The following is a 21043-nucleotide window of genomic DNA, read 5'->3' as shown; positions in this document are numbered from 1 at the left end:
GCTTCTTATTTTGCATTTTTCATTTTTTGGCCTTTAGGCTATTTTTCTGTATTTTTAACAATTTTTGTTTAATTTTTCTTTACTTTTGAGGTTTATTTTTGTCCTCCCCTGTTGTTTCATGAATTTTAAATGCATTTACTATAAAAACTTACATATTTAATCTTCCTGACATGGTCCTTTTAGCAAATTCGCTATGAATTGAAAATACGGTCAATTGAAAAGCACAATATTATTCTTAACTGAAATGTTTGGCAATGGATTAATATACTTTGTGTGAAGCCTACTTTGAGTTTCTTTTGCTGGACACGATTATTGCTTTAATCTGTGGTTTTAAAGCAAAATTAGTCACAATATTAAATGAAATTATAATCTGGTAACACAGCTATATTTTATCATTTTTAGGTCATTCTATAGGTCATCTTTTGACAATTTTTAGGTCATCAACATCCTAGTCATAATTTTTAATGCTACAAGCATTCCCCAGCTATCCTAAAGGCTAAGCAAATATTTCCCACCTAAAACTTTCCACTTCACACTACACAACACCTCTACAGAAATGTGTATGTCTTCATCTCTCGAACTGAGTGCTTAAAATAACATGAGCAGTATGGTGTACGGAGATTGTGTTTGCTTGCAGAATGGAAGGTCATGCGTTCAAACCTACTTCTTTGCAAAAAAATTTTCGGAAAGTAAGTGGCCTGGACGAGAATGTTTATCTATATTTCTTGGAAATTTCTGTTGATATTTGAAGGGCTCGGGTGTAAAACATGGTAAGTGACATTTTGGTCATTTCTGAGTTTATTAAGAAAAAAGGTTATTAGAAGCTATACTGTAGATAAATTGTTTTCGTGTTGTGCTTACCAATTTCAGAAGGCTTCACTGAGCCCAATGCAAATTGTATGACATTTCAATTTCACTCGAAAGTTGAAGGATTGCACATTTTACTTTGTAACTCAAAAATTACCAAAATGTCACTTACCATGTTTTACACCCGAGCCCTTCATTTATGCAATTTACGTCCAGCATTTCCGGATGACATTTTAATCATAGTAAGGAAATTATAACTTGGAATGTGCAAAAACGTACAATGTAAAGTCTGAGGTGGGTAGTTTCAAACTTCGAATATAGCATAAAATTTGTGGTTGTATCATGGAAAATCTGACGTATATTTTAGGTCCGCAGTAAATAGCACAAACAAAGAACATCGTATATTTGTGTGTGTGTGTGTGTATTTGTATTTGTATTGTTGTTTTAAGCCTACTTTATGCACAGATAAGCTAATCGGGACTGGACCTACAATTTAAACAGAAATCCGACCCACTGTGCAATGAATCTCCACTGGATATCAAACCCGGAACACCTTGATTACAACATCCTGTTTAAGAACATATATTTATGACAAATAAATTCTTAATGTGTGACAGCTGAGTGAAAAGAAAGGTCTTGCCAAAAATCCTGCCAAGCACTGAAAAATCAAGAAGATGAGCAGAAACATTCCTCGAGGCATGCATCACATAAATATGTACAGTGATTGATTGATTGATTGATTGATTTAGTTTATTTTACTTCGTGTTTTGTGCCTCTTGGCTAATTTGCGAAGATGGGGATGATTGATGAAATGATGAAATTGATGAATGGACATTCACAAACAACCAAGCCCGAGGGGGATTCGAATCCAGGACCCTAGGCATCGCAGAAATATTTACAGTGATTTAATATAATCTTATTCTTATATTACATGATTACAACACTTCATACTCAGTAGATAACAATAATAATATAAATAAGAATCCGAAGAGGGTGGGATTTAAACGTACGGTGTTTCGTTCTTGACAAAAAAGTATAACAAGATGAGCATCTAACCAACTGCTCTAGGAGATTACTAATGTGAAATTCTGTAAAACAAGTTGATCTCAGTTGAAAGAACATTGTGTTGGGTTTCAGAACCATTTTTCACCACAGATCAAGGAAAAGACGCACTTTTCAGAATCGTCCAGTATTGTCCAAGGTATCTTTAGTGTAATTTCACCTAAAATCGTGAGAAATTTGCCTCATTGCATCCAAATGTGATGGCAATTTTCTCCAGGTGGAGGAGAACCAGTTGAGTGTTTCAAATAGCACATAAATTCCCCTATTTTCAATTTCAGAATGAAGAATCGTAATAAAATTGAACATTTGTATTTCCTTTAGAGTTTTTAACTTCATGGAATGTGAAAGAATGAAAAAAGTTCACGAGCGTTTTCATTTAGAAAGGAAAACTGTTGCAAAGTTCGATACTATTTGTTGGCTCTGAAGTGCTATGTTACCAAATTTACGAATTCAGGACTTTGAATTTTTTCAGGGAAAACAAATAAGGCGTTGTGAAGAGTACATACATATGTATGTGTATTTCAATTTTCATCATCCACTCAGGTTGAATAATTGTTACTCATCTTTGGTTTGATTGATTGATTTGGTATATTTTATTTCACTTTTCTGCCACTTTGGCTAATTGGGAAGATGATGAGTGATGATATGATGAAATTGATGAAGAGACACTCGCAATGAACATCCATGCCCAGGGTGGGATTCGAGCCCGGGACCCCTGCCATTGTGGAACATGCTGTACTAACCACTCTGCCATGGAGGTCAGCTATTCATCTGTGGCACTGTGTGTAGTTTCCAGTGGCAACTCGACAATTTCAGTGTTGACTTTGTCAAGACAATTTGGGTATTCTTGATGGAAATAATAATGTACAAGAGTCTGGAAAGCCAGATAATAGCAGTGATGGAACTCAATGCACAGACCAGGTGCATTTAGTTATTGTGCTGCTTGTATCTGGTCTGCTTAGGGCTAGAATTCTTTTAATTATTTTAATTAAAATATTTCACAATTACAAGTAATCACATACTTTTGTGACAGATGATGTTGGAAATGTTCTCCTTGTACTGCCACACATTGTCCGCATCTTTTGAGAAAGTCCTTAAAAATCACCTTCTTACACTTCTGCCCAAGTTTGTTTTCACATAAGTATTTTACTAGAAAATGTTGTATTCTAAATTGTACTTATGTTGCAGCATTATAACAACAGTAATGATACTTAACAACATTCAACACTGTATCAGTTTATTACATACACCTTAGTAAACTACACAGAAGCAAATATAAATCCTTCTTCAACATGACACATTCACCCGCATGAAAGCAAATACTGACATTCACAGCAGACAGGCATACAGAGCGCTGCCACATTCTGATGACATGGATCTGTTGTTGATAACATGTTGTGGATCAGAGTAAGTGTTCCACAGTGCTTACTGAGGTGAAATTTGATGAAAGGTATCAAATTTACTATGCCATTGACAAGTGGCATGGTTCCACTAAGCGAGCTGCATTCAAGTGGAATGAAGGCAAAATAAATAAAGATGAATTTTTTTATTTACTGTGTTGTTAATTTAAAAAATGAACAGGTTTTTCTGCCCCACCCTGCATAATGACGTGAAATAGAAATATATTATGATTCAGGATTTTAAATTTTTCATGTAGACTCTTTCACTCTGTGCAAGCATTGTATCCAGACTAGCAGATACAAAATGAATCAAACTTGTTATAATAGAATTATCTGAATAATTCTGTAATAATTATTTTTTTATGCTTATATGTGGAATTTGTTGAGAAATGGAGCTTCTTTAGAATTCCTATATTGCTATAATGTTTTACAAGTATATATGTAAGTAGGAATGCTAATTTTGTCTCTTATTTCTCAGTGGTTCAGATGATGAAGGAACTGATGAAATTGAAACAACTGATCCAGATGGTGAGTTGCAAATCATAACAGAATGCTGGATAGAACCTCAATATGGGTCTGTTGTTAATAGTCCATCAGAAAGGCAGTTTTTAAATGGAATGACATATGAAAATTTGGCTGATGTGGTAAGTATTGCACAAGAACTGTCTTTGTAGGCTGTTCATACTATTCTTGTCATAACATGCATTGTTTATTGTAGGGTAGTCATATTGTGATTAAATGTTTGTAGCAGGTTTTTCATCAGCTGTCATCATCATTGTGATGAAGGATGGTTGGCGGAATTCATTTTAAATTCAAGCAAAGTACAACTGTTCTCAACTTTTCCTGAAATTCAATGCATGAAAATGAATATGTCAATCAAGGTGCTTCCTTGCTTTTGCTTTCACTTCTCAGTAAAAACAGATTTAAGGTTTTGTATTCATCATGTATCAGAATATGAGCATAATATAAGTTTTACTTTTCTCAATAAAACTTACAAGCTGTCTTTTTTGTCCCTAATGTTGTTTTAATCGGAATGTCCTCAGTCATAGGAGTATCTAGACATTTTTTCTAGGAGGACAGCATGTGCTGTATGCATGTGTGAGTGGGGGGAGGGAGCATGCCTAGAACATGGTACCATACATTGCTGATGAACTTTCGCAGGTCATAGAGAACATGAAGACGAACAATTTTTCTTAATGACCCTTTGCTCCTTTTGGGCTTCACTAATTGTGTAGTGTAATCTTTGTAATCAAAGGATCCTAGGTTTAATTTCCCATGGAGGCATGTTATTCAGTGGTCCAAGTTACAGGTACAGTCCCTACTAGCCTATCTGTGCATAAAGCAGACCTCAAAACAAAAGTCGGGTCATTCCACGTCAGATCGACCAGCAGGTCATGGTTTTTTGATTTGGATGAAATTTTGCATGAAGGTTCAATCATGTCTGGAACGCTTGTATTCCATATATTAGGTTCCTCCGAGAAATAGTTCTGGAGTTATAGTCTATGGAAGAAGGTGGTGCGCAACAGAAAATGTGACCCAAATCTGGGGAATGAGTCTCAGAGCTAACTTCATGACTCAATAACTTTGGAACTATTGATCACAGCCTAGTGATATTTACACACCAAACAGACCTCTCACCAAGTAACACGTGGATTGCATCAAAATATTGTTGAAATAATCCAATTTGCACTAACCAAATAGAAGAAGAAGAAGAAAACGAAAGTTAATAATCTTATTTTTTCATTACAAAATTTCAATTTCGTCGGGCCTTCACATAAGCAATGCCAGGACGTGAGGGTTCAAAACAGTTCCTGCATATTGCCTGATATGTATTTCATTCTCGTAGCAAGAATTGTGCACTTACTGATGATAACTTTCGTAGAAAAATATTTTCTAATATAAAAGCCGTGCTTTTTAACGGGAAATTCAAAATTCCAAAAATTGTTATCTCGGAAACTATGAATCCTAGAGATAAAACTTATACCATTTTCTTCCGTACACACCAGACAATACGCCCATGGTCGAATAAACTATATTTTTATGAAATTTAAATTTCATCAGGCCGCCACGTAGGCAACGCTGGAACATGATGGTTTAAAACGGAACCTGCATATTGCCGGATATGTGTTTCATTCTCATGACAAGAATTGCGGACTTGCTTCTGATACTTTCGGAGAAAAAATATAATTTTTAATGTAAAAGCAGTATTTTTTGGGGGGGTGAGTTGCACCCACTACCCCCCCCCCCCCAATTATATTCAAAATCATATTGAACTTTACTAAATACTAATAGGATGCTTGAGGCTCTTTGTGTAGCACTCAAGACATGTACCTCTTAACATTGCCTGAGTCGCAGTATGCTCCAAAAGTCGAAAAAAACAAATGTGACATATTTCACGTCTTGGCGTTTATGGTTTAAAAACATGTATTGGAACAGATGACCACTTTTTTTTGTAACAGCCCCATAACACATGCTAAAAATCTTTCTTCAACTAGTTTCTCTGATACTAGTTGTCTGTGTTGCCTATTCGTGGCTCCATACCTGGAGTTGCGATTGTGGTGGCACGTTGCATTGTCTTTGGCAGAACATCTCATTCACCTCCTCAATTAATGTATGTAACCAAGTAATTCAATATGATTTACTTTAATAATGAACTGCTTATTTAGACATTGACTTCACAAAACCATGACATACAAATTGTATTTTTTTATTCATAAAAGTAATAAAAAAATGGCTACAATTATCAGTAATATTACTGATACACAGATATGCCCATACCAATAGAGTAACAATTGGTTGGCTGGGTCCCCAGTCATGTAGGCATTAATGGAAACAAAGAAGCTGATGCTACAGTTAAGTCTGCTGATGCAGATGGCGACCTTGTCATCCACCTTGTTCTCATTTTCTTTCTCGTGGAGATTAAGTCATCTTAAGTCTGCTTCGAATCTGACACAGCTGTCTCACACACTGCCATTTGCTGCAAGGGCTGGACCCTCCACTGTGCCGTACCTGTAACATTGTATTAAGTGTTCAGCACATTCTTCTCTCATGTGCTGATTTCAATTTCCTCAGACAGAGTGTTAACCTTCCCAATGATTTATCATCCATCCATGTTGAGAAATAATGACAGTGTTTTACGAAATGTTTTTATCTTTTTTGAGAAAAACAGGCCTTTTACACCGTTTCTGAGGAATTTTATAGACTATCCTTACCTTTTTTAAATTTTGCATTTGTCCTGTGGAAGTCCCTTTAGAACTTGCATTTGTAATCTTTCTCAAAGGTCTCCTTACACCTCTTTTTTAATTTTTTTAATTTTAAGATAAGGGTTTTTAGATTAGGGGATTTTCCCTGTATACTTAGAAGAGTGCAAAATAGTCACAAAGGCTGAAGCACCCAAAAAATTTGATTCAACCAATAAGCTAGTCCGTCTCATCTCTATTAACAACAACAACACCCCCCCCCCCACCAGCAGCAGCAGCAGCCGCCACTACATGAGGGGAAATGATGCTATTGTAAAAAAAAATAATAATACTGCACTGTGTATTGACTACTCTGGAAAAAAAGTGAAGATTCTGGAAAACTCAGGGGAAATACATTTCAAGTTCATGTGGGAAACCTGAACAGAAATATTTTTGGAAAAAAAAAAAGAAATCTTAAGATTTGTTGTTGCCTCATTATATTTGATATTTCTTACAGATATGTGATGTTGATGCTGAATGCATAGCATCGTTGCTTACTTTTGAGCATTTAATTCTTATGTGCCAAAGTGAGAGAGCACCTTCACTTGTGACAGCCACTTCAGTACAGAGTCTTCAAGGGTGTTTGCAAAGTGTGCAAAGGTAAGTGATTACCCCCTCAACCAACACACACACACACTCTCATACATACCAGCTTGTTTATTGAGTAGGAGTTCTTTGGTTAAATCAGATAGCTGCACTTTTTCCAACAATTTTTATAAAGTTAGAAATATGTGTTCATCATAATTAATATTTGAATCTTGAAATTTAAGTAATACCTGATTTTCATTATTAAATGAAAATATTCAGAGATTTTAGCATTGCACAACCCTGTTTTGCTCACAGCAGATAAAATGGCTCTACACTTACAAAAATTTTCTCTCTGAGAAGGGTCATAATATTGTAATCAAGGTGTCCCTTATTAGATTCCAGGTGAAAGCACATGTTGGTGTCATGGATCCCACTAAAATTGTGGGTAAAATTCCAGTTAGCCTCTCCAAGCATAAAGTGGACTCAAAACACTTTCGTAAAAATTGTACAACTTCAGCATAAATAATTAAATATGTGAAAGCATTTGCACACAACACAATTAAAAGTACACATAATTGGCAAAGCTGTAAACTATTAGAAAATTATGCTTTGCTATGATTACATCAAGTTTGCCAGAGTGAGGCAGTAGAGCAGATTTTAGGGTGTTGGGTTAAGATGTTAATGACATCATTTTCATTTTACTATTAAAGAAAAAAAATATATCAAATGGTTGAATCTCAGTAATTTATTCTTGCCTTTTTATCCACTGCATCCCTACTGTTCCCAGTGCCAATTTTCTTGCTGTAATTGTTTGAGTTTTTAAGCCCACTTTATGCACAGATAGGCTAAGTGGGACTGGACCTGTAGTTTAAAATGGGATCTGAACCACCATGTGCTTCCACTGGGGTGTTATAGCCAGGCCCTTGATTACAAGGTGAAGGTGTTACCACTTGACCATCAGGGAGGTAGTTTTGCAGTGACAAGGAGAATAAGAAGCAATATAGACAGTATAGCATTTCTGGTTTTCATTAAATGCTAATATATGTAGGCACTGAAAATAAAGCAGAAATGTTCCTTGAAATTATATGGATTTTCTGAACTTTTAACAAAAGAATAGCCTTACGAACAATGCCATTTTGAGACTATGAGTAAAATATTTGTTCAGTGTCGCATCTGTTTGGAAATTATGTTAAAATAATTTGCTTTCCAAAGGAATCTTAAAATAGAAAGTCTTTTAATTTACCGTATGTGCTGACAATTTTTGAGGCGAAAGCTTTATCACTGAATTTATAATTAATTTACAGCATTTGAAATATAAAGTAATATGTAGGTCTACCTTCAACAAATAACTTGCCTAATCTGACTAGGAAAGAATAAATTTTAATCTTCTTCTTCACACACCACAAGAAAGAAATCGTCTAACTCAGAACAGAGAAAATTTCCAGGAATGAAGGTAATCAAGTATTGGCATTTGATTCACCCTGATTTTCAGACCTATTTTTAAAGAAAAAAAGTGTATCTTATACACCGGAAAACATGCTAATGAGTTTTAATTGACATCTTTACAATATTACTTTTGCACTCTTACCTTCTGGATACATACATACATACATTTTCTTTGAACACTATTATAATGTTATTTCTTTAAAAACACAATGAAAAAAAGCTTCAGTGGTTTACAGTGAATCTCTGAATTGAGCAAACGAAGTTCCTTTTCTGTTTCAATGACAGGCTTGTGTCAGATTGCCAGATTGCAAAATTTAAGACAACCTTTTTTCTGAAAACCTGTTTTAGCTTTGCATCCAGCATGATTGTGATGTTAGAAAATGTGTCTGGATATTTAGCATAAGCTTGAGAAGGAAGCATTGTTCTTAAGTCTCATGATATGTGGTGAGAGTGGGCACTAGATTGAGTAAAAATAATTGTGGATTCAAATTTTGTAGAAAATTAAGTCTCTTTGTGTGCAAGAAAGCAAGCGTGTGTTGATATTTTTGATAGTACATGTTAAAAAGACTGAAATGCAAATGAAGAGAAAAATTCAATTGTTCACATAATGTGTAATGTGTATATAATACCATAGGGATTCTTTTTCCATGAGAAATGGCTGTTCTAGTGGGACAAAAAACTTTGGATGTGCTCTTCATCATATAAAAGAGAAAAATGTCACTTCTCCTAACTGAGAAGGAAATAAAGGTAACAGTAGTTACAACTTTTAAATGTTAACACACTTTATGAATAGGATCCTCTTTTCCTGTTGATACCGTATTTACTCATGTATAATGTACACTTTTTTCCAAAAGTTTTGTGCCCAAAAACTGTTGTGCGTATTATGCATGGAATTATTCAGACAACCAACATTAAAGCCACACATGTTTTCACTATGTCACTGCATATAGCACAATATATCAACAGGTTCCAATACAAATTACCAGGTTGGATTTCTTTAGTAATAATAATAAAAAAAAAGAAAGCACTATAAAAGTAAAATGGCCATTTCCCATGATTTTTCACTTTGTAATGGAACATTTTGTGAAACCATGCTGTTCTAGCAGAATTCAAGCATGTACCTCCTGCCACACAGGATGTGTATGAGTGGCATTTGTCGGGTAAGAAATAATAGAAAATAACTTCCTGAGTGCTGCAAATCCATAACATAATTTTGATCTCACTTTCTTCTACTACAGAATAAACAATGTGGTTAAAGAAGTGAAAGCTTTGGGTAGCTAAACACAGTGGAGGGATAGAGGGAAAGGTTGTGTGGGTTGGTGACTTATTGTATACACAAGAGAATATTCTCCTCATAGCAACAGGTGACTCATTGATTGGGTATGTTGTCATTCATTCTTAAGAGCCCGTATCACCGCTGGTGACGATACCTAAAAAATAGGTTCTTGTGTCGACCTTCTGTGCTCGAACAGTCAAGTGTGTGGCATTTAAATTTTACTGAGTTAAAGATCAAATATGAAATTAGTTATGTCACGAAGCCTTTTTTTTTAATACATTATTTATTACGTAGTTTTCCTTATCTCAATTTCGTAAAATTCACTTGCTCGCCAATTGTATGTAATAACTTAAATCAACATTTTAAAGCACAAGAAAGCTTCAACTGTTCTTCTACAGCAAAGAAATGAAACTGATCTTACAGAATTTTCTTTAGAATGTCTGAAGCTTTTCGACGTACAGAGCAATGTATGTAAATTTTAACTTCGACTTTTCTAAGCTGGTCGCGCTAGCCGTTTCCCCCTCTGTACTGCTTGCGCCCCTCATGAACCCCCCTCCTCTCCCGTCCCTTTTTCTTTCACAATCCGCCACTCTTCTTTTCCTCAAGTGGCAAGAAAACCGCATGCTGAGAGCTAGGAAAAGAAAAAAGAAGGCAGGGAAAGGTTTTGGGGAAGAAATAATGGTTTGGGCGATGCTTGTAAACAGTTCTTCACTACGCGATATCCTAATACTAAATCATGATGGGGTTGTAGTGCAATGACAACAGTGAATTACGGTAGATTTCACCAGTATCTTGTTCACAAATGGGAAGGGCTGATTGCACAGACTGAAGTACAGCTTTACAAAAGGTTTGCCTGCGAAACTTTTTTTTTGTGAGAACTCGAAAGTCCATTACCAAGGGATGTTTTTTTAGGGTGAAGGTGACTTTACCCAAAGTTTTTAGGTAAATATTGTGTAAATTCTATTTGGTGGTGGATTATCAACCAGTCACGCAAATGAATGACTTTTTAGCTATCGATCATAAATAAGTTCAATGAACATTCATTGTCAGTTTGAGATATTTCTGAGGGTCAATGGTAAAAAATACTTGATCTGTTATGGAAATAGTGGCATTTTTAAACATTTTGAACGTCCGTTCAATTTAATTTCGAATTTGACTCCTTTCATGATTTGTAAGTAGGGGGATAAAATATATTTACTTAATACTTTACTGCGTTATTTTTTCACCAATTACATATATATATTACAGTCAGACCCAAAGATAAATCACAACATTTGTGTCATCATATACAAAAGTACTTTTAGGCATAGGTCTTATGTAAAATAAAATACATTAATTATATGTTGGTTTTTCTTTTCCAAAGACATTATTTAGTGGAATAATATGACAGACTTACTAATGATAATGACCATATAAAACACACCATAAAGATTTCATTCACATTCACTTTCAACTTTCTGGGGCCAGCCACTGTGGGGGAGTGGTTAGCACATCGCGCTACGATGCCAGGGCTCCTGGGTTCGAATTCTGGCTTGGGCGCGGATGTCTGTGAGTGTCCATTCATCAATTTCATCATATCATCAATTCATCACTCATCCCCATCTTCGCAAATCTGCAAAAAGTGGCACAAAAAGTGAAGTAAAATAAAGCAAATCAATCAATCAATCAACTTTCTGGATATACGACAAATAACACTATGTAATGTAACACTATTTCTGTATAAGGAATTTTAGGCATGCTCAGATCCTCCGATTATGGGGAGCAAGGGCCTTGATAAAAGTTTAGCTGACGAAATAAAGCCCTCATTCCATCTCACTGTTTTTATTATTGATGGGCACAAAACAGGGTCGTGTGTGTTCCGATACACCTAAAATCACTCTATTAGATGAATTTCAACTTCAGTGGCACCATTGTTCTCTGCTGGCACTTTATTTTTCATCTCTGTCTAATTCTTAATATTTAAGAGTTATGTAGTTTCGGTAGTCTTTTAATTCCTTAATATCGTATTTTTGCCTCTCGGATGTTTTCAGATGTAACGATGAAAGGATTGAGAAAACATCGCTGACAATTATGTTCATTGCAAATACTCGAATGAGAAACTACAATCAGAAAAGCTGCTTCCCGTGGCAGAGTGATTAGCACATCGCGCTACGATGCCAGAGGTCCAGGGTTCGAATCCCAGCTTGGGTATGGGTGTCCATTCATCAATTTCATCATATCTTTGCAATTAACCAAAAGTGACAGAAGAGAAATGTAAAGTAAACTAAATCAATCAATCACTACAAACGGGAAAATAAACTTGACGGTTCTTGAGATGTTGAACGTCCTCCAACTTTCAAAAATTCATTTTTCACAGCTATTCCGGAAATTGGAAACACCATTTGTAGAGGATAATAATTTTACACATTTAACTCTTATATATAACCTATAGAACCAAATAACAATCTCACAGCCACTGAATAAATGCACCTACCAGGTAGGCAGCAGAAACCCAATTTTTAAAAAAAGGTATTTTTTTCTCCTTTCCCCCTCCATATATACGCCAAATGTGCACAAATTATATATCGTCTGAATCTGTGATTCATTCTGCGTACAACGGTATATCGTTCATATCTCCAGGGCAAATAGTCTCTGAGCTAAAGTCATTTCAAGGTACCACTGCATTTTGAAGCTTGAATCAGTGGCGTGCCGACCATTCCTTTTGAGGGTACAACTCAAGTTACATTGGTCATATGATAATAATGCAAATATTTTTGTGTTCCTTACATGTCAGCGATCATTTCCATGTGCATGTTGACACTGTCATGTACTTTTTTCATGAGGGGGGGGTGAGGGAACCACATTTTTTTCCCGAAATTTTGGAATTTTGAGAGTTAGCCCCCTCCCCACCATCACATATAGGCCGAATTTGCATAAATTTCATATAGTCTGAATCTCTGGTTCATTCCGCGTACAACGGTATATCACTCATCTCTCTAGGGCAATTAGTCTCCGATCTACACTCATTTAATTGAAACTCTGCATTTTGCTCAAAATCTGCTTGGGACAGAGAGGCTTACTTGTGAAAATGTCCTTGGGTCTGAAAAGGTTAAAGGAATATGATCCTTCCAAATCACTGCAAAAAAAGAAAAAAAAAAGGTTTGTCTACCCTACCATGTGAGGACATGAGCAGATCACATACAATAGGAGGACATGGCTCAACTGCAATTAGTAGCGCTCAAGAAAGACGTTTTATTGAGATGAAACACCACTTGCATCGGCATACTCATTGGCTAAATAATAACGAAGATATGACAACTTTTCTTCTTACAGGAATGTAACAGACATTACGAGGACGGTCCTCTAACTGTAGGTCATCTGTATAACCAAATGTACACCTGTGTTTTGTGTGCACAGGTCCTCACATCGCACATAATTCTATCAACGATGCGAAGACATTGATGTCCTTGAACTGTAGATTTTGCAACAAACGAAATGAGGACCTGAGTGTATGTATGTTACCGCAGCTGGTGCACCGCAGGGGGGAGGGACAGGGTCGGATTAGGAGGTATGTGGTTATTGCTAGGGGAAGTGTTCTAAATGAAGGCCTCCTTCTTTGAAGTAAACCGTGTTGCGGTTAGCAAACTTCCAACTTAAATAGACTCCTGAGGGTCTGGGTTCCATTTTAGAAACAATGCCAGAAATGGAATTTCTGATTCAAGAAAAAAAGTTGTCCAGGTAGTTTCACTGAACCTTCTCAGAATGTATAACGTGATACTGTTTCTAATTATAATCTAATTTAATATAATTCATCTTATGTAATAAATTGTATCTCTCTTTTAATTGTCCTTGCAAGCAGCCACCTTTCTCTAAGGATGGCCAAAAAATCCGGATTCCGGAAAATTTGGAAAATATAATATCCGAATTTCGGAGGGAATCCGGATATCAGAGCGAGAAGAATACCGGAGGCAAGACAGGTTGTGGAAGGATAACGGATTACAGAGAGAAAGCAAATTTTGGAGGGAAACTAAATCAGGGTTGTCTGAATCTCTCATAAATAACTGGATGAAGAAATTAGAAATATTTTCTCTTACTTCAACGCGGTGGCAAAGCCAGGATTCTTTTTTGAGGAGGGTGGAGGCTTCACATAGCCAACTATTTTGTTCATGATCCTTTGTATTTTTTGTTCGAAGCTTTTTTTCTTTAATGTAGGTTACATATAATACATTTATATTTAAAAAAATACTGTTTGGGTAAATTGTTTAAAGGATAGTAAACACTCCTTTTTTGGACTTAGAGGTGGATGCACCTGCCCAAAAAGCCATCCTCTGGCTATGCCAGGCCAAGATTCAACGTAAGAGCCTTCACATTACGCTTCCAATACTAATACTGAGTTATATACCCAAGCAAACTTATCATTTCAGTTACGGGGGTTGAACTGGACCTCTACATTGTCAATGGTGACCTAATATCTTCGGGTCAATTGCAATCTGCTGCTAAGAAATAGAGGCGGACTCAAGTCTTGAGAGATAGAGAATTAAGCAGCGACTGGACTTTTTTCACTGAAAATTTGTCACTCCATGAAATGCCTATTGGAGCGATTGGAGCACTTCGAGTACTGTATACGTTGTATACCCTGCATGGTGGAATTGGGGCTACTGGACCTAAGGGCAAAGGGAAAATTGCTCCTGGGCTCAACATCCCGAGTTTTTGGGCCCCTTTGAAGTAAAACGTAATAGGTGTGGACAATGTGAGAAATTTATCTCAAATCTTATTTCAATCTCATACTGAGGCTTGGAGGGGGGGGGCCTTGAAAATATTTGGTGGGAAGTTACATTTTAAATATCACGTAATATTACTGGCAATAAAAAATTTCATAAATTATCAAGTTTAGGTATCGTGTAACAATAAGACATCAACCAGTTGAGCAACTGAATCTTTCTACTTGATTCACAACTGTACAACACTACACTACACTACACTACTATGACGAAAACCACGAAGGTATAAAGGTATGAGATGAGAGAATCTTCCTATTGATTGCCATCTATGAGCAAGTAACTTAATTCTGAATTTCGGAAGAGACCCATAATGTCAAGTTGCCCGGGCCCCTCTGCTTATTATCGCAGACGTCGTCATATGATATGTTACTGGGAACCAACTTTCTGTTTCGTAAATCCATTTCTTAAATAAGCGACAGTAACTGCTGAATTTCTGGGATTATATAAAATTTCAGGATGACAGAGAGAAATCGAGGCTTCCCCGCATTGCGGGGTTTGTGGGTGCCGGCTGCTACGCCACTGTCCTAGACCAAGTTGAAGCATTCAGCATGTGTTGTTGGCCACAGCAGAATGTTGTCGTAGAAATTGTCATATTCTCGTGTGTAATCCAGCAACTTACGAATATCGTCCAGTTTCTTCCTGAGTATGGTAACCTGTCCTGTTGGCTTTTGGTGAATTTAGCTGAAGATGAACTTTGTCAGGCAACAATTCACGCAGTGGCGTGCTCAGGATTTTCTAAAGGGGGAGGGGTTTATGTATACACAGGGTGGCGACAGACCTGGAAAACCTGGAAAACCGGGAAAAGTCAGGGAATTTGAGGTGTCAAAAAAAGTCAGGGAAATGTCAGGGAATTTCGTCTTCATTGACTTCGAACAGTCTTTTCACGAAAATTGTTATAACTCTGGCACTATGGGAGCAATCTACTTCGGATCACATTTGTTTTTCAGCTAAAACATCAGCGCATGCAACGGTGTACAATTTACAACACCGGACCGAGGAAGGGGGTTTGGGGGGCATGTCCCCCGAATTTCAATGGAAAAAACAAAAATCGGGAGTTTGCCCCCTCTTCTCCCGCTATTTTGGGGAGAAGGCGCAAACTTTAGTATTCTTTTCAAAGAATGGACATTTCTCAACAGAATGAAACATGTTTTATGTTCTGGGGTGCCATAAAAGTTGAATAATAAGCCAAAAATGAGATTATTATTTTTTTTACGAAATATATAAGTAATTTGCATTTTTGGAGGAAAATTGTTATAACTCGGGCACTAAGGGAGCAATCTACTACGGATAAGTTTTGTTTTGCAGCTAGAACATCAGAGCATGCAGCGGTGTACAATTCAGAACGCCGAAACGAGTAAAGGGGGTTTGGGGGGAGCGACTACCGAATTTCAATGAATGAAAAAAAAAATCTGGAGTTTATCCACTATTCTCCCGTTATTTGGAAAGAAGTTTCGAACTTTAGTATTCTTTTCAAAGAATGGACATTTCTCAAGAGAATGAAACATGTTTCATGTTCTTTGGTGCCATACAAGTTGAATAATATGCCAAATGTGATTTTTCTTTTTTTACGAAAAATAGGTAATTTGCATTTTTGGAGGAAAATTGTTATAACTCTGGCACTACGGGAGCAATCTACTTCGGATATGTTTTGTTTTGCAGATAAAACATCAGAGCATGCAACAGGTACAATTCAGAATGCCGAACCGAGGAAGGGGGTTTGGGGTGGTGCGACCCCCGAATTTCAATGGAAAAGACAAAAATCTGGAGTTTGCTACATTCTTTTCAAAGAATGGACATTTCTCAAGAGAATGAAACATGTTTCATGTTCTCGGGTGCCATACAAGTTGAATAATAAGCCAAAATGTGAAACTGTTTTTTACGAAAAATACGTAATTTCCATTTTTGGAGGAAAATTGTTATAACTTGGGCACTATGGGAGCAATCTACTTCGGATAAGTTTTGTTTTGCAGCTAAAACATCAGAGCATGCAACGGTGTACAATTCAGAATGCCGAACCAAGGAAAGGGGGTTTGGGGGGAGCGACTACCGAATTTCAATGAAAAAAAAACATAAAAATATGGAGTTTACCCCCTCTTCTCCCACTATTTGGGAAGACGGTGCGAACTTTAGTATTCTTTTCAAAGAATGGACATTTCTCAAGAGAATGAAACTTGTTTCATGTTCTTTGGTGCTATAGAAGTTGAATAATGAGCCAAAATGTGAAAGAAACTCTGTTCGGAAATGTGGCATGGATATGTTGCGGAGGGGGGGGGGGGGGGTGCTTGGTCATCAATATGAATTTGCCAGGCTTGCTCCAGACCTGTGTCAGAGTTTCGACCCAAACATAAGAGTATGAAGGTCCAAAGCGCACATTCATTTCGTAATCAGCACCATGATACCATATGGTATCGTCGGGCCAGTACGACCTTACCCTGATGATACCATAATGGTTGGTATCATTGGAGGAGTAAAGGTTAAGCCTCTAAATATTATGTGGTGAAAAATGCATTGAATTATCATTTTTTCTTGTCCGTATGGGAGTAGTAAGGGAACTTGTCAACAGATGGAGGGGATAAAAGCTGGTGGCGCCGTCCGATAGTTGTCGGACGTCGTAGTAAGGCATTTTGTTGGGCAAACTGAAGGAACATGGAAACAAATATGTTCCATTGATACATACGATTTTTGTCGAATATCACCACCCGACAAAGTATCTCACTACAACATGCGACAGAAATTGCATTGACTGAAACATCCAACAAAAATGGCATGCATAAACAAGAAGAGCTTTAGACTGCAAATATGCTGCTGGAATTTTATTACTCTTCTGGCTCACTTCACCTTATTTAATGTAGCAGTGCTTACGAAGGTTTTCTTTCATCATCCTGACGCATTACTGGTTTCGCACAAGTTAACATACGTTTACAATGACATTGCACTATTCTTACATATCAAGAAGAATCCAACCAAATGGGATATATATTGAATACTATCACGAAAAAGTGAAATATAAATCTGCATTCGTGAACGTTATAAAAATTGGCAAGTGCATGCTCCCAATCTCAAATTTACTGCAACACTAGTATTGCAATGAAATTAATGCCACACTCTGTCCTGTCTGTTTAATCTCGTGAGAGATTTTTTGCAAACGCCAAAACCGTTAAAAATGGTAATTGCTGCGAAATTATGTTTAGGAATGTGCAGTGATGTCTGGACACATTTTTTGCCCGTTCGAAATATCGAAATAATGCGAATTTGGCAAAAAAAAATGCGAATTGTAGGCATTTTTAGCGTTTTTTTAAAAAGAAATGTCGTAAAACAATGAAAAATTCCATGAAATCCAACATCCTTGTCTTTTCTAGGCCATGTTTGTGTACAAAGAACATGCAAGTTTTCCAACATTTTACTCAAGAGTAAACTATGGAGTTATACGTACGTGAAATGATTCCGACATCCACATTAAATCATTTATTTCCCACGATTTTTTCAACTTCTATCAAAACCATTTGCATCACAGAGCAAAGTGGCAGGGTTATAACAGGAGATCGAGTGCGTATCTACCATCACACGGGAGCCACATCTTCGTATTTGTCGCACGAGATATGTTTTGAATTACCAAGCTAAGTGCGTACTATCGGCATTTGTCGAGTGAGTAATAATGGAGCTCAGTCTGACTACTATGCGAGAGACCCGGGGTCGATCCCCTGTGGGGGAGAACCGAGATGTTTTCCACCTATTCAAACTGATCTGGCGCCCACCCAGCATCATACGAAGCTGGTACCTTGAGGAAACTTTGAGGGATAAAGGCAGCCAGGAGTGTGGTGCTGATCACATCATCCCCATCTTCAGCCGTGATCAAGAAAGTGTGGGGCCCTAACTCCACACCAAAATTTCATTATCTAAAATCCTTACCTTAAAATTAATAAAGGGGTATGGAAAATAACTTTCAAGATATCAAACTCTCACGAAGAGGCATAAGCCATGTGACTTACAATTTGAAACAGTAGTTTAAAAACACCATGAAGGTATAATTTCAGATATTTGCCAGAAAATGCGCTAAAATGAAAATGTGAATTTTGGGAAAAATTTTCAGCATAATCACCACCGTTGTTCTGGCATGTGTCGCAGCATGGCACTAAATTTTGTATGCCCATGGTATATGTGTGTGACACCAAAGACTGGAACAATCTCTACAGCAATGTAGCTGTCAAATCCTTGCCTTGCCAGTGGTCCAAGATCTCTCACCTGAAGTGATGCAAAGGGCCCATGTGTACTCAGCTCTATGGGGTTGTGCACATTCGATTGGCCTTCCGTGAATTGTCTGCACCATCGTCTGACCATACTATCACTCACGACGTCCAGTCTGCACAACTCACACGATTGCTCTGTGCCAAATTCTGAGCGTGCAATGTAGGCTACATCGCAGTCGGTGGGAGACTTTATGAGAGCTGCAATCTTTAACCTAGAACTGTCCTAAACCGGCTACATTGCAACTGTACCAGATTACAGCTACATGCCACTTCTTCCTGCCTGCATGTGTGTGTGTCGCTCTCCGACCACTAGTGCTGCGTATAGGCACCATTAGAGCTTTTTCAGGATGCCCCTCGTATATGAACTTTCAGAAGCTTTTATTATTAGAGTGTTCCCGTTTTAATGTGTTGGTTAGCTAAATCAGTTACCTATACAATGCAATTCTATAAATTCCTTGCGTTAAATTTCTAATACTTACATACCCTTTTCGTCGGCATTAATGGTATAACTGCATGTTGTCAGTTTCTAGTGTTGCCCACGAGACGAGACGGGACGAGACTTTGGTCTGTCCCGTCCCGTCTCGTGAAAATGCTGTCTCGTCTCGAAAATATTCGTTTGTCCCGTCTCGTGTCCCGTCTCGAAGGGTTCTGTCCCGTCTCGTCTCGTCCCGTCCCGTCTCGTTTTGTCTCGTCTCGTCTCGTCTCGTAAAAGTGATCCGGGATATCATGCCAACAAAAGTCAAAAGTAGCAGAAACACGAAATATTTTTCCGGAAAGTGGGATAAAGCTCCAAATATTTTACCCATTGCGTGGTGAGAATAAATAAGGTTCGTTAATCATGAGGACATTAATATTAAAAATGCAGTTTGTTGGTTACTGATTGCTAGGTATCTTATGAAATCTACCTTGTGGTTTTTCTGGCTTCCATACAAGAGTGCTCTTTTCATTACTGCTATACCTTTTGGAAGTTTTGAAATGTTTTCCACTAGACCTTCTTTCTTTCTGAATGTCGAACTTCCGTGCACTATGAAAATGTACATTTCTTCTTTAAATTCTAAGCTTGGCGCTCGGGAGCGACAAAAAGTTTTTAAATGTGTAGTACGAACACAAAAGACTATTTAAAATTTCAATACTTAGTATATTACAAATAGAAAGCATTTATTGTTCTTAATATTCTTAAACATCTTCTATGACATAAGTTTCAAAAAGTGTTTCTTTGTGATATGGTGCTGTTTCTTATGCTCAACTTATGACGCACATACTTCTTTGTTTTCTCTTTAACCTCTAAGTCAGATACCACCACCGCTTGATCTAATTTATCCTTCGGCAAGCACGCATCTAGAAATATATGTCGGGGGAGGGTGTCCGAGCCAAGTGTTTCATAAAAGATGATAATAATAACATTAACGACAACAATTAAGCAAATGTTTAAATTAATACATTAATATAATTCATAGGTCTATTCACTTGAATATGTAAATTAATCAATTCTATTATTGTTATTACATGAAATGTTACAAAGATTGTAGAAGAATAGTAATATAACAGCACGAATATTAGCTAATATCTAGCTCACGTGTAGTTAAGATCGCCTAAATTTGTATAAAAACAACTGTCCTGGCAAGAAGTTTAATGTCAAAAAAGGTGATGAATTGAATATTTGCTAAATAACAAAAAAGGATGTTAAGTCCACTTGACGAAAAATAAAATTCCTGATTAATATTTTATTCTCATTATTATAAGTAGTAGTGTACATAAATCTTCATTGACACTGTCATTCAAAGCCGTATGATCGCAATAAAATTCTTGTTCGGCATGAAAAAGTAACCCTCGATTATGCTAAAAAATATGTTTTTGTTTAGCTAGAGCAAGGCCCCAGGAGGATGCAAGAAGCCGTTCCTGCAAAAGTGTATGTTGTACGAAGCGAAGAAACGTGACAAAACCACCACGTATGGAAGGCAAACCTGCATATATTTTATATCGTACATTTACAGAGCAGTGCCTCCTGAAGTTATAAGAATCCCAACTTCAATGATTCTTTTAGACATGCTATAGTTGAAAAAAAATATGTTTAGATGCACCAAAAGTGCATCATTATCAGATTATACATATAACGTGTTATTGGAATCAACATATTTGTGTAAATTGGGTGCCTCCCCGATTACGTAGTAATAACGTCGAGGTCTTGTAATCAAGGGTCCCCGCTTTCGATACCCAATGGAGGCACAAAGTGGATCGGATCGCACTTTAAACTGTAGGTCGGTTCGCGATTTAGCCT

General features: G+C 37.0%; 1 protein-coding gene across 1 annotated transcript in view; it reads left to right on the top strand.

Annotated features, from left to right (window-relative positions):
- The window catches only part of LOC145983594 (KICSTOR complex protein SZT2-like), a 605385-nt gene that overhangs the window by 310758 nt on the left and 273584 nt on the right, over positions 1 to 21043 (top strand). Inside the window, exons 19-20 of the mRNA XM_083116658.1 lie at positions 3748 to 3913; positions 6966 to 7108. Coding sequence (XP_082972784.1) covers positions 3748 to 3913; positions 6966 to 7108 — 309 coding nt within the window. The remainder of the gene's footprint in view (positions 1 to 3747; positions 3914 to 6965; positions 7109 to 21043) is intronic.

This window comes from Lepisma saccharinum, chromosome 2 (assembly GCF_977018435.1).
Source record: "Lepisma saccharinum chromosome 2, izLepSacc3.1, whole genome shotgun sequence".
Lineage (NCBI taxonomy): Eukaryota > Metazoa > Arthropoda > Insecta > Zygentoma > Lepismatidae > Lepisma > Lepisma saccharinum.
This window is presented reverse-complemented; position numbering and strand designations above follow the sequence as displayed.